The 25,401-nt window shown below is 41.6% G+C and overlaps 1 protein-coding gene across 1 annotated transcript in view; it reads right to left on the bottom strand.

Annotated features, from left to right (window-relative positions):
* KDM5A (lysine demethylase 5A) overlaps positions 1 to 25,401 on the bottom strand; it is a 57,513-nt gene that overhangs the window by 15,720 nt on the left and 16,392 nt on the right. Inside the window, exons 10-18 of the mRNA XM_042468419.1 lie at positions 24,577 to 24,758; positions 23,863 to 24,025; positions 21,724 to 21,843; positions 18,729 to 18,923; positions 18,411 to 18,592; positions 18,099 to 18,223; positions 13,534 to 13,684; positions 12,746 to 12,860; positions 10,032 to 10,387 (exon numbers count right to left, since the gene is read on the bottom strand). Coding sequence (XP_042324353.1) covers positions 10,032 to 10,387; positions 12,746 to 12,860; positions 13,534 to 13,684; positions 18,099 to 18,223; positions 18,411 to 18,592; positions 18,729 to 18,923; positions 21,724 to 21,843; positions 23,863 to 24,025; positions 24,577 to 24,758 — 1,589 coding nt within the window. The remainder of the gene's footprint in view (positions 1 to 10,031; positions 10,388 to 12,745; positions 12,861 to 13,533; positions 13,685 to 18,098; positions 18,224 to 18,410; positions 18,593 to 18,728; positions 18,924 to 21,723; positions 21,844 to 23,862; positions 24,026 to 24,576; positions 24,759 to 25,401) is intronic.

Genomic DNA, 25,401 nt, shown 5'->3' with positions numbered 1-25,401 from the left:
CCCCTGTCAAATACTGTGAAGGTGATGTCATACGTGAGGAGGGAGCTAACTTGGTGTTTTCCGCTCGGCTCCAGAGACTAGGACCCGGAGCAATGGGATGCAAGCTCCGGAAAAGAGATTCAACCTCAATATTAGAAGTAACGTTCTGACGGTAAGGGCTGTTCGACAGTTTGGAACAAACGCTCCGTAGGATGTAGTGGTAGGTCTCTCCTTCCTTGAGGTCTAGTAAACAGAGGCTGGATGGCCATCTGTTGGGGTGGCTTTGGATTTAGGATTTTTCTGGCAGTGTCAGGGGTTGGACTGGATGGCCCTTGGCGGTCTCTTCCAACTCTATGATTCTATGATGTTGGATACTGATGGTAACTACAGTCAGCGCTCGCGTTAACAAACGTCTGACAGCATGGGGAGATGATGAGGGTGAGAGGAGAAGCAGAGTTTGTGGTGCTGGTTGTTACAGTCAGCATTCTGCTGCAGTAAACAATGCAGGTAAGGTGTTATAGCTGAAAAACACTTATTCTAAGCCCATGTATTTGCCGCAGGTGTGGGTGTCTGCTTACACCCAGGCAAGGGGGGGGGGGGGGGGGGGGGGGGGGGGAGGGGGGGGGGGGGGGGGGGGGGGGGGGGGGGGGGGGGGGGGGGGGGGGGGGGGGGGGGTGGAGGGGGGGGAGGGGGGGGGGGGGGGGGGGGGGGGGGGGGGGGGGGGGGGGGGGGGGGGGGGGGGGGGGGGGGGGGGGGGGGGGGGGGGGGGGGGGGGGGGGTGGGGGGGGGGGGGGGGGGGAAAAAAAAAAAAAAAAAAAAAAAAAAAAAAAAAAAAAAAAAAAAAAAAAAAAAAAAAGAAAAAAGAAAAAAAAAAAAACAAAAACACCCCCCCCCCCACACCCCCCCCCCCACCCACCAACAAAAAAAAAAAGGCCCCAAACCACACCCAACCAACCACACAAAACCACCACCAAAACCCACCACAAAACCCACCCAAACACCCACCAGCCCTACACCACCAAACCACCCACACACCCCCCCACCACCCCACCACACCCCCAGACAACCCCCCCCAACACCAACAACCAACACAACCATCAAACCCCCCAACAAACGCCCGCAGCAACCCCCCCCACCACAACCACACACAAACCCCCACACACCCACAACACCCCCCCACAAAAACCACCCCCAACAACAACCCACACACAACCCCCCCCACCCCCCAAACCCCACCCAAACCCCAACCAAAAACCCCCCCAAAAAACAGAATTGTCTCCAGAATCCTTTATTGAGCATGTGTGAAAACAAACAAAGAAAAAAGGAGGAAAGATAAACCTGACTCAACTATCCCCAACAGTGTTAGGGGGTAAAAAGTATAAGTCTGCCACAAAAATGGAAGGAAAGTGGAAGCTGGAAATAAAATAACATCCCTGGATTCATTTTGGGAGAAACTTTTAAGTGGTCTATAAAGGATTCAATGGTTGTTTACTTATCCAGGCTTCACTCACTGACCGTGCTGTTTAATTTCATGCATGATACATTAGTTTTTTGGATTAAAAGTTGCAGAAACCTATTGAACTATAATTCTTTTTTGGTAAGGAACCTATCCCTGTTCTTATCCATTCTCTATTTCATCTCTGGTACCCAAATTTCCAGTTAAATACAGAATGCTCACAAACATTGCTAACCTGTACTGGAAAACATTTGATAATGTATCTCATCCTCTAATGCTCTAGATAGTATTTCTCCCATCTGCTGCCCTCCTAAATGTTTTAGACAACAGCCATTATCAGTATCTGCTATGCTGAATGGAGATGATTGGAATAATAGTCCAAAATACCTAGAGGAAACTACTTTTTGGGGTGTCTGTGTCAGATTATCCTAATACAAACTGTCACAACTCATTTTTGAATAAACTTTGTCTTAAAAATCACTTCACTCCTCCTGCAAGGGGGGGGGAATCAGATTCCCCCCAAATCTTTCCAGTCTTCTTCACTGGAAAATGGGAGGTCATGTTGAGGGCGCTAAAAAAAACAAAATAACACCCCATTCCCCAATTTTTCTTTCATTGTGTTCACATCTTAGTAGGAATTTAAATTTCATTTAATGGAAGTTAAAAATAAAGTCATGTTCCTATCTTGTACATTCAAGAATTAGAATATGATATTTTGGTTTCCTCTCTTCAAATTACAGTTGTCCAGCAGAGGCATCATTACGTGAGAAAGTGCTACAATGCTTGCTTTGGGGAGCCTTGACAATCCCCTCTATGGGTAGTTCAGGAAGTTTGCCAAGACACATTGTGACAAAAGGGCCACCACAAATGAAAAGTTCCCATGAATGGTGAGCAAAATTGCCAACAGTTATACTTGCCTTGCTTGGAGACAGACTTGGCTTTCTCCGCCACCTCTCAGAGACTGTAAGTAGCTCCTGTATATAGCCATGGCTTCTCTCCACTGCATGATGTGGTGCCAGCCCACTCCTGAGTCAATCAGCTTTTTCATCACATCCAAGTGATCTCTGAGGATCTGAAAGTGTTGCTCGCTGCACTTCATCCAGCCAACGTGCTGCTGCAGCTCTTGCTTCAGTCGAGGCAATTCAGGAAGTCCACATAGAGGCCAGTGCCCATATCTATCAACATCGGTAACTTGGATGAGTCTGGGATTTTCATCCATCATGGCCTCCTGAGCACGTTCATGAAATTCGTCAACATCATCCAGCAAGTTCTATAGGATTTTGGTAAAAGATGGTTGTTTGGCATAGGAATGATTACTACAAAGCACAATATAACTCTTACCTAGGTATGATTAGAGAAAGCCAGAAATTCAGAAATGATATATCCTATATCTCTTACCTTCTATTACCAGTCTTCCTGGTAGCTTACTATGGTTGTTTCTCTTACTCTATAACAATCAGAATGAACACTTAACCAAAGTTCATTTTTGTTTTAGAACTTACCAATAATACACAAACAAGACTTTAGACTTGCAAAGAGATTTACAGACATTTATATGGGCAGGGGGGAAACCCAGGAAATGGAAAATATGAATTAACACAAAGGAAAGAGGAGGAGTGAGGACTTCCAGATATAAAATTACAGTAATTATTAGGCAAGAAGTTGGCCTTGTACTGTAATCAAGAATAACTTAACTAAGTGTAAGTAAATTGAAAATTTATGTTTGATGTATGAAGATCATGGAAACAACTGAGTTTAATACTAAAAGAGAGGAGCATAAAAATTTTAATGTAATGAAAGAAATCAACATGTAAAGATATATAGAAAATTGATATGTAGGATAGATTATATTTTAAGGATGATTGTTTAAATTTAAATGTTTATTTAACTGGAGTTTTTCTCTATTTAATCTGAAACTAAATAGTTTTTTTTTTTAAAAGAAAGGAATATCAAGCAGTTTTGTTAAACAGTTATGTCTTATGTTAAGAAAATAAACAGACTACAAATAGTTTTAGGGGGCCTGTCTGTCAAGGCTTGGAATTTGACATAGCAGGTGCCAAGCTCAACACTCTCTGTGTCCTTTGACTGAAGTAGCAGACAGAATGGCTTGTTCATTACTACCCAACTTGCTTACTGTTAAAATGACAACTTTCCACACAGAAATACTGTCATTGACTATACTGCTGGAGAGTGATCATCTCCTTTTGGGCTTTCTTAGGAGCTAAATTGATCAACTCATGCTTCTCAATCACTCAAGAAAAAGCAAGCACCATCAACTGAACAATTGCTTATATTTAATTCATTCATTATTTCTTATGCTGATTTCTCTGAAAAGGGACTCAAGGTAGCTCACATATAAAAAAACATAACAAAACAAAAATTAAAAAACAATTAAAATAAACTACTTAAAACACTACAAAGTTAAATTTAAATATGCAAAGTTAAAAAACAATAATGTAAATCAAACATACACACCCAATAAACAACCAGGCTAATACGGCTGCGTCTTGTTAAAAAGCCTGCCTGCATAGAAATATTTTTACCTGCCGTCAAAAAGCCACAGGGAGGGGGCTAGTCTAGCCTCCTGCAAAAGGAGTTCCACACGATGGAGCAGCTGTTTGTTTGTTTTGTTTGTTTGTTGTTTTATTATATACTGCTATTCCAAAGATCATAGCGGTGAACAGAAAGTAAGCTAATTAGCAAATAAGCTAATTTGCCCCCAACAGTCTGGGTACTCATTTTAGTGACCTCGAAGGATGCAAGCCTGAGTCGAGCTTGGGCCCTTTTGCTGGTCTTGAACTCGCAACCTTGTGGTTTTGAGTGAATGAGTTCAGTACAGGCATTTAACCACTGGGCCACAGGGGCTCCTACTGAGAAGGCCTCTCTCAGTCCTCACCAAGCGAGCCTGAGGTGGGGGTGAGACCAAGAGAAAGCCTTCTCCTGAGGCTCAGGGCTCTAGCTGTTTCATATGGGAAGATACGGGTCTCTCAAATAGTCTTAAACAATATAGAACCCAGTTCAGCATTTGCCTGAGCATGTTAAAGGGTTAAAGTAGGGTGGGGGACATGGGCAATCCAGTTCAGGTGTTACCCTGAAGATTTCTTTACACATGGCAGTATCAGAAACTTATAAGCACTGAACACAAATGTCTGGCAATGGCTCTGTAAGTATGCTCAGCTGAATACAGTTTTTAGAACTCTCCTGCTCCTCAAGGTTCCCAGTCAGTGTAGTTCCCAGTCTATAGCCATATTCAGCGTGAAATGCAGTTTTATGCCTGTTGTAGACCTTTGGCCCATTCCTGAAGGTCTTTTTGATTCTGTGAATGCTCCATGAATGGAGGGTTAGTGCATGTCCACACTCTGACCACTCATTTAGCCCTCCAGTGTATTTAGCTGAGTGCCCTGAACAGAGCTTAAGGGTCTACAAACTGTAGATTAAATACCAGGGAGTATGAAGAAACACTGAACAAACATTGTGAGCTATTAAGCCTATCCACCAAAATCCTGTCAAGAATATCAAATGCATTATTTATGACTTTCGAGACATTCATTGCCTCTCAGAGACTATCTCTAAAGATAGTCCAAATAAAGTTATATCCAGGTGCCCACCTTTTTACTTGCCGAGCTTGACTAAGGACACAAGGAAGACCTAAACAGTTGTTGGACAAAAGCTTTCAGTTCTTCCACAGTCAGCGTAGTCGGTGTTTCTCCCAGTATCTGGGCTTAACCTACTAGATTAAAAAAAAATACCTTTTAATTACATATACAGTTCCTAGAGGCTTCAGAGTCAATGAACCTTTAGTATTTTTTTTCCCGAGTGAGATGACACCGTTTATTTCATAAAGAGAGGCAGTGGGAAAGTTTTGTGACTCTGGTTACAAGTACTGAAAAATGTATGATGAAATGGAAACTATCAAATCCAACATATGTAGTTAATCAGCATGCCTTCCTTTGCTCAAGAATAGATACAAGGAACATATCTATACAAAGCAAAACCAAATCTGGCAATGCTGTATCAAGCACAATTAAAACCACTAATTAGAATGAACAAAACACATAAAAATCCAGAAATCTAATTCAAGCCTGCCAAAAACCTCACCAGTTTTTTACTTACATCTGTGAGAACTTTAACTCAGCAGTGAAGAATATTTGGACAAGACATCTATAGTCCTGGAACTATGAAGAAACTGTCCTTAGATACCATCACCTAATTGTCTGTGGTGAGATACCACAGCAAGGCCTTCATGACTGGCATTTTCTAATAGGAGGTGATAATCTAAAGGCCACCCATGTCCCATGCTGAGATGTGAAATTTCTGGAAATTTTGAAGCTGGGGGGGAGGGGGGGGCTTTTTCATTTCTGGATATTAGTTATTTGTTAAAATTCTGTCAAACCTGTGGCTTTTGTTTTTTATACTCAGGACAGTGCTGGCTACTGAAGCACAAGTCTCTGCTTCTTTCACAGCATTTTGAGCTTGCGGAAGAGATCATTCTCGTGGATACTTTCTATCTTCGCAGCATCTTCCAACATCACTCTCAGTGCTCAAATCAATTGCAACAAACAGGAGAAGTGATCATTTGTACATATGCATTTGCATTGCAAACTACTTTTTCCCCAGGGAATATCTCTCAGATAAGGGCCGATCTGGATACCGGCATTATAAACAGTTAGAGAAAAAGACGTGTCCAGTGACTCTGGTGGACATATTAGACTAGATCAATTTGAATTTGTAAATACCGATGAAGTGGACAAGATTCTTGGAAGTGTTAGGTGACAACATGCCCCCTCGATCCTTGCCCTCATCGGCTGTGACCGCACAGGGAGGGGATGCAACAAAACATTACTACAAATCTATAATTATGCTCCCCCAGGGAGGGAAGATTTCCATCGAACTAAAGCACATCGTTGTTAGACTGCTTTGAAAAAACTCTCCCTGGATCGCCTGGTGAGAAACTACTATAGACTGGTCCTCCTCGCCTTTTACCATTCTTGGGCAAAGTGATCGAGAGGGCAGTTGCTTTCCACCTCCAGGTTGTCTTGGATGAAGCCGGTTATCTAGACCCATTTCAATACAAACTGGGTCATTAGGGCAGAATATGGAGTTGAGATTGCCAGCGGTCGCCTTAGTCATGAGTCTTCGTCTGGGCATCGACGAGGGAAGTGTGACCCTGTTGGTGCTCGTGGACATCTATCAGCGGCCTTCGATACCATATACCCACATGGTTCCTTCTGGAACAACCTGAGGGAGTAGGCTTGGGGGCACTGCGCGCCAGTGGCTCCAGTCCTACCTCTCAGGCAGATATTCCAGATGGGGATGCTGGGGGACAAGCTGCTCCTCTAAGAGAGAGCTACAATCTGGCGGTCCCCTCAGGTGCCATTTCTGCCTCGTCCCCATGCTTTTCACACATTCATTTACATGAAGCCCGCTGGGTGAGATCATGGGGAGAACATGGGACGTGGTGCCATCAGTACACTGATGACACCGAAAACTATTTCTCTGTTCTCCGACTACTTCCGCAGTGCTACTGCAGTGACGGGGTGGCATCTCTCCTCTGAATGCCTGTTTTGGGTCGGTAATTGGGGCTGGATGAGGGAAAACAACTCAGTTTGCATCCAGAGAAAACGGAGGTACTTGCGATAGGTACCCCACAAAGTCCACAGGATGGAGATTGTCAACCAGCCCTGGATGGATCACACACACTCCGTCCACTAAAGGACAGTCGCAGTCCGTCGGATCTGGGAGTACTCACTCTCTTAATCCGTCCTCGTCTCCCAGCTGTCATCGATCGCATACAGAGGCAACAGCCAGGATGCTTGGTATTCAGCTTTGTTGGTTGATACAAACACCAAGACAAACGCATTCCTACCTGGACCGAAAGGACCTTGAAGCAGTGGTACTTGCACTGGTAATCTCCTCTTTGATTTCTGTAATGCGGCGTACTTGGGGCTAAACCCTTGTACCCGAGTTTGGAATCTTCAATTGGTTCAAAATGTGGCAGCCAGATTGATCACTGGGACACCTAGGTTTGACATATAACACCAGTATTGAAATCTCTTGCTGTGGCTGCCAATTAAGCTTCTGGGTGCAGTCAAGGGGTTGGTTATTACAGTGTAACCCTTGGCTTACGCAGGGGATCCGTTCCAGACCCCGGTGGTAAGCAACATCCCGCGTATGCTTGAGCCCCTTCAAAATGGGGCTCATGCAACAGCAGCGCACATGTGCCCCCATTTATTCTAATGGGACACGCTGCCCCGCGCGCTCGCCGGCACGGCTTTAAGCGTCAGCTCAAAGCCATGTATAATGCAGGCGCACTGTACCTTTAAAGTCCTACAGGACTCAGGCCCAAGTTACTTGCGGAAAGCCTCCTCCACATAATCCCCCCCGCATATCTTGAGAACATCTGGGAAATTTTTATTGGAACTCATAATACCATGTTAAGGACAACCACCCATAGGGCATTCACTGCACAGTCCCCAAATTATGGAATGGGCTACTGAAGAGATCCCCTTATCACGTCACTACTTAAAGGCTTTAAGAAGGCACTCAAAGTCGATCTCTTCTAGCAGGCTTAACCACAGACTCCATATAAAAGGTTATGATATCACCCCAACTCTTGATTATGAATTGTTGGCTAATTGATTGAATTGCTATTTTAGAGAAATAGGAATGTTGGTGAATTCAGTATTGTAGTTTTGTTTATTGATCCGTACTGTTGTACTATGTATCATTTTAATGGATGTAATCCCATCTGCTCTGGTCAGGCCCCACCTGGAATATTGTGTCCAGTTCTGGGCACCACAATTCAAAAAAGGACATTGAGAAACTAGAGCGTGTCCAAAGGAGGGCAACTAAAATGGTGAAGGGTTTAGAAACCATTCCCTATGAGGAACGACTTAAGGAGCTGGAGATGTTTAGCCTGGAGAAGAGACGGTTAAGAGGTGATATGACAGCCCTGTTCAAATACTTGAAGGGATGTCATACTGAGGAGGGAGCTAACTTGTTTTCTGCTGCTCCAGAGACTAGGACCCGGAGCAATGGATGCAAGCTCCAGGAAAAGAGATTCCACCTCAATATTAGAAGTAACTTCCTGACAGTAAGGGCTGTTCGACAGTGGAACAAACTCCCTAGGAATGTAGTGTAGTCTCCTTCCTTAGAGGTCTATAAACAGAGGCTGGATGGCCATCTGTTGGGGATGCTTTGATTTAGATTTTCTGCATTGCAGGGGGTTGGTCTGGATGGCCCTTGCGGTCTCTTCCAACTCTATGATTCTATGATTTGGATACTGAGGTAAACTACAGTCACTCGTCAGTTAACAAAACGTCTGACAGCATGGGGAAGATGATAGAGGGTGAGAGAAACAGAGTTTGGGTGCTGGTTTACAGCAGCATGTCTGCAGTAAACAATGCAGTAAGGTTTAAGCTGAAAAACACTTATTCTAACCCATGTAATTGCCACAGTGTGTGTCTGCTTACACCAGGCAAGGAAAACAGCAATTGTCTCCAGAATCCTTTATTGAGCATGTGTGAAAACAAAACAAAGAAAAAAGGAGGAAAGATAAACCTGACTCAACTATCCCCAACATGTTAAGGGGTAAAAAGTATAAGTCTGACCACAAAAATGGAAGGAAAGTGGAAGCTGATGAAAATAAAAATCATCCCTGGATTCATTTTGGGAGAAACTTTTAAGTGGTCTATAAAGGATTCATAATGGTTTGTTTACTTATCCAAGGCTTCACTGACCTGGCTGTTTAATTTCATGCATGTATACTATTAGTTTTGGATTAAAAGTTTGCAGAAACCTATTGAACTATAATTCTTTTTTTGGTACAGGAACCTATCCCTGTTCTTTCCATCTTATTTCATACTCTGGTACCAAATTTCCAGTTAAATACAGAATGCTCACAAACATTGCTAACCTGTACTGGAAAACATTTGATAATGTATTCTCATCCTCTAATGTTCTAGATAGTATTTCTCCCATCTGCTGCCCTCCTAAATGTTTTAGACAACAGCCATTATCAGTATCTGCTATGCTGAATGGAGATGATTGGAATAATAGTCCAAAATACCTGAAGGAAACTACTTTTGGGGTAGTCTGTGTCAGATTATCCTAATACAAAACTGTCACAACTCATTTTGAATAAAACTTTGTCTTAAAAATCACTTCACTCCTCCTGCAAGGGGGGGGGGAATCAGTATTCCCCCAAATTTCCAGTCTTCTTCACTGGAAAATGGGAGGTCATGTTGAGGCGCTAAAAACAAAAATAACACCCCATTCCCCAAATTTTCTTTCATGTGTTTACATCTTTAGTAGGAATTTAAATTTCATTTTAATGGAAGTTAAAATAAAGTCATGTTCCTATCTTGTAACATTCAAGAATTAGAATATGAATATTTTGGTTTCCTCTTCAAATTACAGTTGTCCAGCAGAGGCATCATTACGTGAGAAAGTGCTACATATGCTTGCTTTGGGGAGCCTTGACAATCCCCTCTATGGGTAGTTCATGAAGTTTGCCAAGACACATTGTGACAAAAGGGCCACCACAAATGAAAAGTTCCCATGAATGGTGAGCAAAATTGCCAACAGTTATACTTGCCTTGCTTGGAGACAGACTTTGGCTTTCTCCTCCCACCTCTCAGAGACTGTAAGTAGCTCCTGTAATTCAGCCATGGCTTTCTCCACTGCATGATGTGGTGCCAGCCCCACTCCTGAGTCAATCAGCTTTTTCATCACATCCAAGGTGACTCTCTGAGGATCTGAAAGTGTTGCTCGCACTTCATCCAGCCAACGTGCTTGCTGCAGCTCTTGCTTCAGTCGAGGCAATTCAGGAAGTTCCACATAGAGGCCAGTGCCCATATCTATCAACATCTGTAACTTGGATGAGTCTGGGATTTCATCCATCATGGCCTCCTGAGCACGTTCATGAAATTCTTCAACATCATCCAGCAAGTTCTATAGGAAGATTTGGTAAAAGATGGTTGTTTGGCATAGGAATGATTACTACAAAGCACAATATAACTCTTACCTAGGTATGATTAGAGTAAGCCAGAAATTCAGAAATGATATATCCTATCTCTTTACCTTCTATTACCAGTCTTTCCTGGTAGCTTACTATATGGTTGTTTCTCTTACTCTATAACAATCAGAATGAACATCTTAACCAAAGTTCATTTTTTGTTTTAGAACTTACCAATAATAACAAACAAAGAAACATTTAGACTTGCAAAGAGATTTACAGACATTTATATGGGCAGGGGGGAAAACCCAGGGTGAAATGGAAAATATGAATTAACACAAAGGAAAGAGGAGGATGAGGACTTCCAGATATAAAATTACAGTATATTATTAGGCAAGAAGTTGGTCTTTGTACTGTAATCAAGAATAACTTAATCTAAGTTGTAAGTAAATTGAAAATTTATTGTTTGATGTATGAAGATCATGGAAACAACTGAGTTTAATACTAAAAGAGAAGTAGCATAAAAATTTAAATGTAAATGAAAGAAAATCAACATGTAAAGATATATAGAAAATTGATATGTAGGATAGATTTAATATTTAAGGATGATTGTTTAAATTTTAAAATGTTATTTAACTGGAGTTTTTCTATTTAATCTGAAACTAAATAGTATTTTTTTTAAAAAGAAAGGATATATCAAGCAGTTTGTTAAACAGTTATGTCTTATGTTAAGAAAATAAACAGACTACAATGATAGTTTTAGGGAGGCCTGTCTGTCAAGGCTGTGAAGTTGACATAGCAGGTGCAAGCTCAACACTCTCGTGTCCTTTGAATGAAGTAGCAGACAGAATGCTTGTTCATTTACTCCAACTTGCTTACTGTTAAATATGACAACTTTCCACACAGAAATACTGTCATTGACTACTACTGCTGGAAGTGATCATCTCCTTTGGGCTTTCTTAGGAGCTAAATTGATCAACTCAATGCTTCTCAATCACTCAAGAAAAAGCAAGCACCATCAACTGAACAATCTGCTTATATTTAATTCATTTATTTCTATGCTGACTTTCTCTGAAAAGGGACTCAAGGTAGCTCACAATATAAAAACACATTAAAACAAACAAAAATTAAAACAATTAAAATAAACTACTTAAAACACTACAAAGTTAAAATTTAAATATGCAAAAGTTAAAAAACATAATGTAAATCAACATACATACCCAATAAAACCAGGCTAGCGTGCTTTTAAAAAGCCTGCCTGCATAGAAATATTTTTACCTGCCGTCAAAAAGCCAACAGGGAGGGGGCTAGTCTAGCCTCCTGCAAAAGGGAGTTCCACACGATGGGAGCAGCTGTTTGTTTGTTTTGTTTTGTTTGTTTTTTATTTATATACTGCTATTCCAAAGATCATAGCGGTGAACAGCAAGTAAGCTAATTAGCAAATAAGCTAATTTGCCCCCAACAGTCTGGGTACTCATTTTAGTGACCTCGGAAGGATGCAAGCCTGAGTCGAGCTTGGGCCCTTTTGCTGGTCTTGAACTCGCAACCTTGTGGTTTTGAGTGAATGGTTGCAGTACAGGCATTTAACCACTGTGCCACCAGGGCTCCTACTGAGAAGGCTCTCTCTCATGTCCTCACCAAGCGAGCCTGAGGTGGTGGTGAGACCAAGAGAAAGCCTTCTCCTGAGGATCTCAGGGCTCTAGCTGTTTCATATGGGAAGATACGGGTCTCTCAAATAGTCTTAACAATATAGAACCCAGTTCAAGCATTTGCCTGAGCATGTAAAGGGTTAAAAGTATGGTGGGGGACATGGGCATCCATTCAAGGCTTATCCCTGAAGATTTCTTTACACCTGGCAGTATCAGAAACTTATAAGCACTGAACACAAATGTCTGCAAATGGCTCTGTAAGTATGCTCAGCTGAATACAGTTTTAGAACTCTCCTGCCTCCTCAAGGTTCCCAGTCATGTAGTTCCCAGTCTATAGCCATATTCAGCTGAATGCAGTTTAATGCCTGTTGTAGACCTTTGGCCTCAATTCCTGAAGGTCTTTCTTGATTCTGTGAATGCTCCATGAATGGAGGTTATGTGCATGTCCACACTCTGACCACTCATTTAGCCCTCCATGTATTTAGCTGAATGCCTGAACAGAGCTTTAGGGTCTACAAACTGTAGATTAAATACCCAGGGAAGTATGAAGAAACACTAAACAAACATTGTGAGCTATTAAAGCCTATCCACCAAAATCCCTGCTAAGAATATCAAATGCATTTATTTAATGACTTTCAGAACATTCATTGCCTCTAGAGACTATCTCTAAAGATAGTCCAAATAAAGTTATATCCAGGTGCCCACCTTTACTTGCCGAGCTTGACTAATGACACAAGGAAGACTAAACAGTTGTTGGACAAAAGCTTTCAGTTCTTCCACAGTCAGCTTAGTCCGTGTTCTCCCAGTATCTGGGCTTAACCTACTAGATTAAAAGAAAATACCTTTTAATTACATATACAGTTCCTAGAGGCTTCAGAGTCAATGAACACTTTAGTATTTTTTTCCCGAAGTGAGATGACACCTTTATTTCATAAAGAGAGGCAGTGGGAAAGTTTGTGACTCTGTTACAAGTACTGAAAAATGTAGATGAAAATGGAAACTATCAAATCCAACATATGTAGTTAATCAGCATAGCCTTCCTTTGCATCAAAAATAATATTCAAGGAAACATATCTATACAAAGCAAAACCAAATCTGGCAATGCTGTATCAAGCACAATTAAACCACTAATTAGAATGAACAAAACACATAAAAATTCAGAAAATCTAATTCAAGCCTGCCAAAAACCTCACCAGTTTTTACCTTACATCTGTGAGAACTTTAACTCAGCAGTGAAGAATAAATTTGGACAAGACATTCTATAGTCCTGGAACTATGAAGAAACTGTCCTTAGATACCATCAACCTAATTTTCTGTGGTGAGATATCCACAGCAAGGCCTTCATGAACTGGCATTTTCTAATAGGAGGTGATAATCTAAAGGCCACCCATGTCCCATGCTGAGATGTGAAATTTCTGGAAATTTTGAAGCTGGGGGGGAGGGGGGGCTTTTCATTTTCTGGATATTAGTTATTTTTAAAATTCTTGTCAAACCTGTGCTTTTGTTTTTTACTCAGGAGCAGCTGGGCTACTGAAGCACAAGTCTCTGCTTCTTTCACAGCATCTTTGAGCTTGCGGAAGAGATCATTCTCTGGATACTTTCTATCTTCAGCATCTTCCAACATCACTCTCAGCTCAATCACATCTGCAACAAACAGGATAAGTGATCATTTGTACATATGCATTTGCATTGCAAACTACTTTTCCCCAGGAATATCTCTCAGATAAGGGCCGATCTGGATACCGGCATTATAACAGTTATAGAAAAAGACGTGTCCAGTGACTCTGTGGACTATATTAGACTAGATCAATTTGAATTTGTAAATACCGATGAAGTGGACAAGATTCTTGGAAGTGTTAGGAAGACAACATGCCCCCTCGATCCTTGCCCATCATGGCTGACCGCACAGGGAGGGAATGCAACAAAAACATTACTACAATCTATAATTAATGCATCCCCCAGGGAGGGAAGATTTCCATCGAACTAAAGCACATCGTTGTTAGACTGCTTTTGAAAAAACTCTCCCTGGATCGCCTGGTGAGAAACTACTATAGACTGGTCTCCCTTTTACCATTCTTGGGCAAAGTGATCGAGAGGGCAGTTGCTTTCCAGCTCCAGGTTGTCTTGGATGAAGCCGATTATCTAGACCCATTTCAAACTGGCTTCAGGGCAGAATATGGAGTTGAGATTGCCATGGTCGCCTTAGTCGATGATCTTCGTCTGGGCATCGACGAGGGAAGTGTGACCCTGTTGGTGCTCTTGGACATCTCAGCGGCCTTCGATACCATAGACCATGGTATCCTTCTGGAACACCTGAGGGAGTTAGGCATTGGGGGCACTGCGCTCCAGTGGCTCCAGTCCTACCTCTCAGGCAGATTCCAGATGGTGATGCTGGGGGACAGCTGCTCCTCTAAGAGAGAGCTGACATCTGGCGTCCCTCAGGGTGCCATTCTGTCCCCCATGCTTTTCAACATTTACATGAAGCCGCTGGGTGAGATCATTGGGAGACATGGGACGTGGTGCCATCAGTACACTGATGACACCCAAATCTATTTCTCTGTATCTCCGACTACTGCAGTGACTATGGGTGGCATCTCTCCTCTGGATGCCTGTTTTGGGTCGGTAATGGGCTGGATGAGGGAAAACAAACTCAGTTTGAATCCAGAGAAAACGGAGGTACTTGCGATAGGTACCCCAAGTCCAGGGATGGAGATTTGTCAACCAGCCCTGGATGGGATCACACTTCCCCTAAAGGACAAGGTCCGCAGTCTGGGAGTACTCCTTAATCCGTCTCTCCAGCTGTCATCGCATACAGAGGCAACAGCCAGGAGTGCTTGGTATCAGCTTTGGTTGATACACCAACTGCATTCCTACCTGGACCGAAAGGACCTTGAAGCAGTGGTACTTGCACTGGTAATCTCTCGTTTAGATTTCTGTAATGCGCTCTACTTGGGGCTACCCTTGTACCGAGTTTGGAAGCTTCAATTGGTTCAAAATGTGGCAGCCAGATTGATCACTGGGACACCTAGGTTTGACCATATAACACCAGTATTGAAATCTCTTCGCTGGCTGCCAATTAGCTTCTGGGTGCAGTACAAGGTGTTGGTTATTACAGTGTACCCTTGGCTTACGCAGGGGATCCGTTCCAGACCCCCCTGTGTAAGCCAACATCCCGCGTATGCTTGAGCCCCATTCAAATGAATGGGGCTCATGCACACAGCAGCGCACATGTGCCCCATTTATTCTAATGGGACACGCTGCCCCGCGCGCTCCCGCACGGCTTTAAGCGTCAGCTCAAAGCCATGTATAATGCAGGCGCACTGTACCTTTAAAGTCCTACATGACTCAGGCCCAAGTTACTTGCAGGAAAGCCTCTCCCTACATAATCCGCCCCGCATTCTTAGAACATCTGGGAAATTTTTATTGGAACATCATAATACCATGTTAATGACAACCACCCATAGGGCATTCACTGCCACAGTCCCCAAATTATGGAATGGCCTACTGGAAGAGATCCACCTTATCACTACCTTAAAGGCCTTTAAGAAGGCACTCAAGTCAGATCTCTTCTAGCAGGCTTAACCACCAGACTCCATATAAAAGGTTATGATGATCACCCCACTCTTGATTATGATTGTTGGCTAATTGATGAATTGCTATTTTAGAGAATAGGAATGTTGATGAATTCAGTATTAGTGTTTTATTGATCGTACTTTGTACTATGTATCATTTTAATGATGTAATCCCACCTCGATCTGTGGGAGAGGTGGTAAATATAAATAAACTTATTATTATTATTATTATTATTATTATTATTATTATTATATGTGCTTTCAAGCTGCTTATCAACTTATAGCAACCCCATGAATTTCATACAGTTTTCTTAAGAAATAGTCAGAGGTAGTTCAGGGACGTAGCCAGGAGTTTAGGAAGGAGGGGTCCAGACTAAGTGCCACCATTATAACGGGGCTTGGGTGCGGCGGCGCAGCAGCAGCACACACCATTCATTTTTCTAATGGAAGGGGGGTTCTGGACCCCAAGAACCCGCCCCCCTTGGCTACGTCCCTGGGTAGTTTTGCCTACAGAAGATATATTACCTGCTATCCACTGGCCTCCCATCCAATTAACCAGGGTTCGCCCTGCTTAACTTCCAAGATCAGATGGGATCTGGCACCTTTGGGGTAATTAGAGCCTCAAGAATACTGAATTTAAATGCTGAGTTGGCACATTACAGCATGTAATATATTGCAAACATAATTTCATTGTCAGCCAGACTTTATAGGAAAAAAATCTTCTCTCTGCACACTCTAGTCAAGATGTCTTCAATTTATGCCAATATTTCAACCTGTTTTCTGGAAAGGGAGATTACAAGCTGGCAGGCAATCAAATACTTCCCCTGGTGAGCTAACTAGTTAAACTTCACTCATTTGCTAACTCAGTGCCTCAAAAAAGAGGAACCCCTCATCAGGAAAAGGTGGCTGGATTTTGAACTAGACACTCTACACTGATTATCTACAACATTATTATCACCACACTGTGTGAAATAAACCAAAGTCAATCACATCTGTCCAGTGAGCAACTTACTAATTTTTAGAGCCAAATTGCACAAATTAACCCTGAATCAAGTTATAGAAAAGATTGGGCTAGAATATCAGACAATCCTAAGCAACTGGTCCATTGGTTGTATTTTTAATAGAAGAAACAGAAGCCAAAATATGCAGTACTGAAAAGAAGCAAGAATTTTAAACATCTCCAAAATGTAATTCCATGCTATTCACTTGGAAAGCTAATTTAGGCCAAATGCATATTTTCTCCAACACCCCTTCAAACGTAGTTTTGAAGGCAAGTTCCGTAACTCTGCAACATCTATAGTATCTAAAATCAATCATATGTCCCCAACCCAAACAGCAACAGCCACAAAGTGCTGTATCACAAACTATTTCCCTAATGTTCGGAAGATGCCTGAAAAGCAAGTTTTAAGTAAAGTAAAAAGCCTATTCCCATGCCTTTCAAAAACCTGATCTTGAATAGTATGAAGACAGGTATTTTAAACGACATCTCAGGAACTCCAAATGTAAAGCATCACATTTCTTTTTAGACTTAAAAACCACATGTAAATGATTTGATGAATAAAAACCTAAAATTCTTTTGTGTGGCCAGTTTCTATTTGGGTGACAGACTTCAGCTATAAAGGCAGTGCCAGGTCCTGAAGGCACCAACTTTGAGGTTTTGTGACTATGATAACATTTAAGCTTTGAATAAAATACATTTTCACTGTTATCTGAACTTAACAGGTGGTTGTTGGTTTTTTTGTTGTTGTTGTTGTTGGTTTTTTTGTTTTTTTGGTCTCCCTCTTTCATTGGGCCTCAGTGCTAGTTATTAGCAAGTTGTTTAAACATGCTCTATATGTATTATATTATTGGCATATTGTTTAATTGTGCTCTATATGTCTATGTATGAAGTTTAGCCAATTTGTATGGCTTTTACATTTTTAAATCATAAATCATAATTCAGTGTTACTGAATTATCAGGAATTGTTGTATTTGAATGTATTTTCTAGTGCATACACCAGACTTTCATCAGTTCTTTAATTAACTTTCATCAGTTTTTTTAATACAGAAAATTGGCACAATGAAAATGATGCCTCGCCTAGTTCTAGTTCTGATCTACCACTGTTTAAGCAAGTGAAAACATGGGAAGTGAAAACAACCACAGATGAAATGCTTTTTGATCTGTTATTCTGTGTGTACATCAGAATTAGTAGAACTGTCTGCTCAGTATGTTATTATCATTTTCTTTCCCCAGTGAGCGTAAGCTGGCATTCATGGTCCCACATCATTTTCTGTATCTTCGCAACAAACCTGTGTGAAAGTTTAAGCTAAGAGAGGATGACTAGTCCAACATCATTCAGTAACCTTAAAGGATGAGTGAGTTCTTGAAGCTGGGGCTCCTGCTCCAAGGATTTGGTTCTGCGCAATGTCCATCATGTGCTTTCCAATTACCTGTTGACAAGGCATCTTGTAAAAGATCCCTAAAGGAAACACAGCTGTTATCTAACCTTTTTTGTGACTGAGGTTGGCAGAGAGTGCCTCTGTAACACGACTGACCCATGTATCATAGGACTGTGCTCTGACTTTTACGCCATACAGCAAGGAAGGGAAATCCTCTAATGGATACCGGTATCTGCAAGGGAGGGAAAAAGCTTTCAAACAAATTGCAATTCTCAAATGAGGTACGCATGAAGAAGGAAGTATATTAATAACATTGTGTTTTCTCAGATTGTACATACTGGGAATCTCAATATATCCAGTGTAAAGATGGCAAATAAGTCTTAAAGTAAGATGGGTAGGGGAAAATGAGAAAACCATACCTTAGACATTTGTTCTGCATAGAGCATGAACACAAATCATTTGGATGATACAAGCACACAAGCCGCTCAGGGTTACAGGAACACGTAAGAGCCGACAAGAAGCATGTGGTTCTACAGGCCACACATTGACGCTCATCATCTGGAACCAGCTCAAAAACCTCCTCCTCTGACATCAGCACCCCCTAATACCAAAAGAAAGAAAGAAAGGAAAAGAAAATGCTATCTAATACAATCTGTAGTCAGAGGGAAAATCTTCCTCTCAAAGCTGATCCCATTTTGCTTGTTCAGTCCAAATAGTTCAAGCTTCCCTGAACTCACCATCTGCACAACAGACTCCCTTAAGTGTGTCTCCTCTTCTGTCATAAGAGTCATTTCCTTGCAGACCATGGCAGCCAGTCCAACATCCAAGCATTCAGGGTCTGCCGCCATCTTGAAGATTAGCTCTTCATGAGAGAACACACAATGACGCCTCAATCGTCGATAATGGTTTACACACTGCCGCCCTATCGGAAGCTAGAAATGCAGGAAACAATTTTGATTTAGAGCTTTGTCAAAGCAGGTTGCTTTTCTATCTGCTCCTCTTAAACCCTCACATTGGAGGTGAGGAGAGAATGAAAAAAACAGGCTTAAAATATCTCTTTAAAGGAAGTAGGCAATTATTACTAGAGATTCAGAGATCACAGTAAGAGGTTCCTTGGAGGTTACTTGAGAAGGGGGGAAAAGGTGAGGGCCATAGTTTTGTTCGTTCTGGATCCCATGGGCTTCATTTCACATTAAGGAAAAGAAGTCTCGAGTAGCCTTTTTAAAATCAACCCCTCCCACAGATGGTCTGAACCAATAACACCATTAGAAGAAACTGAACACCATTAGAAGAAATTGTAAAGGAATATAAACAATGTGATAAAAGAAAAATATGCATGCATGTGCATGTACACACATACACACAACATATGACACTGGACAATAAATCTCCCTAGAAGGATCTTCTCTCCATAGTACCTGGAAAATTCAGTGCAAAAAAAAAAGGATGTGTTAACAGTCCTTATGAAAGAAGAAAACCATAAAAGCAAAGAGAAGTCTACCTAAATTGGTGCAATCCTATATAAATACAATTTTGTTTCATTTTAATGCAGTATGAAAATACCAACTTGGTATACATGTTGGTAAAGTTGATAGAGCAGGTTATACAAATATGGTTTTGGTTATCTCCAAATATGCTGTCAAATATAAATATCAGAGTAATAAAAAAGTAAGGTTGGAGATCAGCTAGTCTAGAAATATAGTTCTAGTTCAGTGGGCAAACATGAAAATAGGGCTTTATAAATAGTTGAAAATGCACAGAAAATTATTGTGATACTGGAACAATATCACGTGTTTTAAAATAAAATACATTAGGCTTCTATTTTTACATGATAATCTGAAATTAAAAATATATCAGTACAGTACAAGCTTTCGAAGTTTAAGTAAAATGTTATCTGCTTTCAGCTACTTGTAGATCTCTGGGAGTACAGCAAAAACAATGCAAGTTGTAAGTTTAGGTATTTGTCAATCACTATTTTAGGGTAGGGGCAGCTGCACAGGGGGCAAACTTTCCAATCTCCATGGACAGATACAGTGGGCCCTGCTCATCTGTGGACTTGCCATCTGCGGATTTGACCATTGGGGACAAAGGTCCCTTGCCCCCCTCCTATTTCCCCCTTCTCCTCTCTTACCTTCTTCCGGCTTGACTTTGGGGGCGGAGTCTGCCACCCAGTCAGTCCTAGCTAGGGCTGGAGTTGAAGGCTTGAGTCTCTAAGCCCCATCCCCAGGCCTACCAGCCCAGACAGAGCCTCTGGGCTCTGAAACCCAAGCCCCAGCCCTGGTGCTGGCTCCTTCCAACCAACAGGACTCCAAATCAAGCCCCAGAGCCCCATTGGTCAGAGGGGGCCAGGGCCAGGGCCGGGGCTTGGGTTTCAGAGCCCAGAGGCTCCATCCTGGGTGCTAGGCCTGGGGACAGGGCCCCGAAACTCAAGTCTTGGCCCCAGCCCCAGATGACTAGGCAGCAGACTCTGCCCTCAAAGTGAAGCCGGGGCAAAGAGGGAAAAAGGAAAAAGTTAAGAAAGGAGGAGGGGGCGAGGGACTTTTGTCCCATTGTCCCTAATTGTGGTGCAGGATTTTTTGTATTCGTGTGGGGGTCTGGAACAGATCCCCCATGGATACTGAAGGCCCACTGTACATACATACACTAAGCATGCCAAAATACCTTGGCTTCCTCTCCAAAATGGCAAGTGAAGTGATTTTGCATCTCTTTCTTTTGCCATTTTAGATAGGAAGCAAAGGCCCAAAACAAACGGGCTAAATGAAGCAGCTTCCGGCCACTTTGGGTGTGTGGCGTTTCTACAACGTATGCCCCGAAAGCAGCCAGAAGCCACTCTGAGGCCACCAAAGAGAGCCTGAAACCACTACAAATACGAGCCATTTTAATCTGGCTCCTGAGCAGCAGTTTGGGACCGCAGGTGGCTGTCTACTTTGGGAGCTAGCTGTGCGGTTGCTGCAGTCCTGGCTTGATTGCAGCCAGAACGGCCAATGGCTGCTTGTTTCTGACTGTCTACTTCACCTCAAAGGGAAATGAAGATTACCGAGGGGGGGGGGGGCTTTAGCATATTTGTACACATTTGCAGGCCTTCTTCTGCACCTTTATGGTGAAATTTTTGCCACAAAAAATATTAAAAATGGAGAAAGTGGTTGGAAGTCTTTGGGGTATTAGAAAAGGGTTCTATGGGCTGCTAAAGTGTAGCCCATGACTCATGGGCAAATCTTTCCCCACCCCTGTTTAGTGTGTGTTTTTATGCTAACAACTATCAGCCCTATAAGTGAGAAAAGGCAGGATACTAACAAAATAAAGGCAACAATACTGCCAAGACACACAAAAACACACAGTAAACAGGAGTAGGGGAAGATTTGCCCATGGGCAAATTATTGATGTTTTCTATTTTCTGCTTTTATAGTATTTCTTCCCATTTGCTTATTCTAAAAATATTGATTTAACACATCTTACCATGCAGCAATTTACAGTTCATCTATATTAGTGCATAATTTTAATTACTGCACACTATGCCAGTGCAGGAAACAAAACTATTTGATAAGTCACTCATTCATACATCATGTATTTCATGTTTTTAAGAAAGGCAAGTAAAGATTTGAAAAGACAGCAGATAGCTAGATTACCAGGATTTATACTTCAGGATTAATCAAAATTATACTTCTTAGCTGCCCTTTAATGTAAGAGTGCCCAGTTAAGCAACAGACCAGGTAATGCTATATGTCTACACACCCAGTCAGCAGTGCAAAAATTCACAGCTTCAGCAAAGTTGTAGCCTTGATTGAATCCAGAGTGATAGGCACGTGGAAAAGTCACAACAAACTCGCCAGCACACTGGTTGGTCCGGAACACCTAGAAAACAAAGCCAATGAGAAACGCCAGATTCAGAGAAGAAAGAGTATTATCACATGACACCAGTCTTCCAGACTTAACATCAGAATGAGTCTAACAGCTATATCCTTTTCCCACATTTCAACTAAGTCCATAAGAAAGGAAGTTGCTTTTAAAAACAAACATATTGAAACAAAGCACTTTGAATCACATGTGGTGAATCCCCAGGAGAAACATCTTTCAAACATTTTGCAAGTAAAATCACATATTGCATATCTAAGAACTAAACACATATGGAACACAACACACCCTGCAATGTTAGTTCAACTAACAGGGGAACTGTGCCTAAGAGAGGTAGACGTAGCAACTGTCTAATGAGTTAGCAAAACGTAACTTCTTTCTTCCAAAGCCTGGCTGGGTTTTTACAAATTGAAAAGAGAGAAGGCCAGGATGGCATTATAGCAAATGAGTCTCACAATGGATCATTCTGCAAGCCATTATAAGCTCTAGATTGATGCAAGTTAGAGGGCAGTGGTAATGGGAGGAGCTGGGAGGATCCCCATCGAATATATCATGAATGCCTGGGATCAGCTAACACCATCAGCAACAGTGGTAGAATTCAAAGGTGTGTTAGTCTGGAATTCAAAGCCATATTAGTCTGGAAAATCATGCAAAAAGATCTTGCAGCACCTTTGAGACCAACTGAAAGAAAGACTCACGTTGCTTTCCTCAGATACTCAAGTCTACAAAAGCTCATGCTACCAGCTTCTTTCTTTCAGTTAGCCTCAAACAGTACAAGTCAAATGCTTGCCAAAGAAAAAGGTTTTCTTCTGATAGTGAAAACCCTTCAAGTGCAGGGCAAGTGGACCTCTAAGAGAAGGGAGTTCCATTGGCTAAAAACAACTCCTGAAAAAGTTCTCTACCATGTTGTTGTTGTTGCTTTTGTGTGTCAAGTCATTTCTGACTTAAACCATATCCCTACCAATTAAATACTAGGAAGAGGTAAAGGATATCTTGCAGTTGATCTTGGAAAGTAGGCAAGCTCTCAGTGCAGGGCCTTACCACTATCTATTAATATGAATGTGCCTTGATAAATAAACATTTTAAATTTTTCAATAAAATATTTTAATGTTTTACTGCTTTATCACTTGTTTTTTACTGTACTTTTGGTGTTTAACACTAAGATTGTAAACTACTTTGATAGGAGCCTCAACAGAGACCCCACTCTCCCCACAATCAAATGAGCTTCAGTCACTGAGTCTAGTGAGCAAAGCTTCCTCCTGTGTGCCCCAGAACACAGAATGGAACAACCTATATGGGAGAACCTGGTCTATCCAGTTATCTTATCACATTACATTTATGAATTTAAAGATATGTAACCAACATTTTAATTTGAGCCTAGTAATAGTGAAGCAGTTGTTAAAGCATAGTCATATAATTCCTAAGACTAGCTTTACCTGCTGAATACAGGAACAACTGATCCCCCCCCCCCAAAGGCAGCCCCACAGAAAGCACACTCTGCAATAAAACAATTTCAAAATAATTAAGTCATGTGTCACAAAGGAAAGAGCCATCCTTTGATACAACAGGTAAGTAGCACACCAGATAAAATCCAACAAACAGAATCCTGGTCACATATGCCAGGAATGTCCAGAAGTAAACTCAGATCCATAACTCAGTAAAAGACTAAGACTAGGACCTCGGCAAGATGCAAGCCATACTTTTCAGTGGATCTGCAAACTCAAAAAAGCCTGACTGTCAGTCTGAGGTTCTAGTAGCCGAGAGCACTTCTCTCTTCATCTGGTTTAAGCTTCACTTGTTTGGCCTTAATCACTCTATCTTAAACTTAGGTGCCAATTCTATTGTTGGACTGGTATGAGAGACAATGAACTGAGTGTCATCTCAACCTGATATAACTGATTCCACCCCCTAACTGAATCTGTACTGAAATGGATCAGAAATATGTATAATGCTGGTCTGAATCACCTGACAAGATACACGAGAAGCCTACAGAAAAAATAAAGAATCTGAAGTACTTACAGGCACTCCATGTTCCATAAGCACATTAGGATTCATGATGGTGACCAGCTGGTGTAAAAGATCAGGCTGAGTCTCAAACAACTCAGGAGCTAACTCCCTCATCACTTCTTCCAATTGTTCAGCTGCATGAGATGGTACTCCATACCATGTCTTTGGTTCTCCCCTAGCAGAGCAGAGAATCCATTATCCAACAGAAAGCAGCTGTCATATAAGGCATCCTGTATGAACCATCCCAACCCTTGACTACAAATATAGGCCAACTCTTCAAGTTGCAATTTGGGAATTTTTCCAAAAACAGACTGAACTGGATAATAGCATGCTTCAGGTCAAGAATAGTCAACTTGATCATGAACTTCCAGCATAACCTTGAAGACTAAAGAGCCACGAAAGATTTGCTTATTTTAACTGTGTTGTAATAACAAAATTTAAAAATACCAATCAATAGTTAGTAAAGACACAATAGATGTTCTCAACAGCCTCAAAAGGCTCACAAACATTACACTACACATCCCCATTATCTGAAGTATTTATCAAATTAAACATGTACCTACCTCTTATTAATTATTTTTTGCTTACAAAACAGTAACAGTTTTACTTACTGTTCTTCTGCTTTGAACAAATAGCTTGTATTAACATCCCAGAAAATACTAAACATCACTATCATCAACATCCTGGGCATACATACATGCACCCCTGTATAGTAATAGTTCATACCAATGAAGGTAGTTGATAGAATAGCTCCAATGATCCTCAATGTGCCAGCAGAAAGAGGAGAAGCACATCCCCACATAAAGCCAAGGCACCTTCATGCCAGAAATATCAGCATTGATATGAGCGAGGACAGATTGTTCCAGTACTGGCATGTTGTTGAGATTCCATCCAGAAAGAGCATACTCCTGCCAACAGAAAAAGGACTGTACATGAAGTGGACAAACGGCACCTTAATGACAGTTTACAAACCACAATAGAACAGCTGGGAAACCTATTTCTTCAGATCTTGTATCTGATCTTCAAACTTCTGGGAGGAGACCAGAGAATACTCTGCACTGATGGAAAAACCTACCCTCTGACACAGTCCAGTCCAGCCTTCATTCAAAAAAAATCCCTTGGGAAGGGAGCACTACATGTCCTAGTATCATCCCTCCACATGTACTCTATCTGCTACGGCAGACATTTTGCTTGTTCAGTTATAATACTTCACCTAGGTTGATGAGTTTGCACATAAGCAGCAAACCAAACCTCTTGTTTTATGGAAGAAAGTAAGCTCTTTGTTTTTGCAGATATCACTTGGAGGTCAATCTTCAAGCTAGATCAAATGTAACACCAGGATACATTCCACAGACAAACTACACTGCAAGCATATATAACTTAATATCCTTCTTCATTATAAAGTGCCTTCAAGGTGCCTTTGGAAAGAGAAGGACTTTCCCCTTACTCTTCCCCATTGCTTTTACACTTATTGCAGTTCCAGACCTAAGTGTATCCCCACAGAAGAGAGGGAAAATATTTTAAAGTATCCATGAGAATGTAATGAAGGAA

Source organism: Sceloporus undulatus, chromosome 5 (genome assembly GCF_019175285.1).
Source record: "Sceloporus undulatus isolate JIND9_A2432 ecotype Alabama chromosome 5, SceUnd_v1.1, whole genome shotgun sequence".
NCBI lineage: Eukaryota > Metazoa > Chordata > Lepidosauria > Squamata > Phrynosomatidae > Sceloporus > Sceloporus undulatus.
The sequence above is the reverse complement of the archived record's forward strand: the minus strand, read 5'-3'. Positions and strand labels throughout refer to the sequence as shown.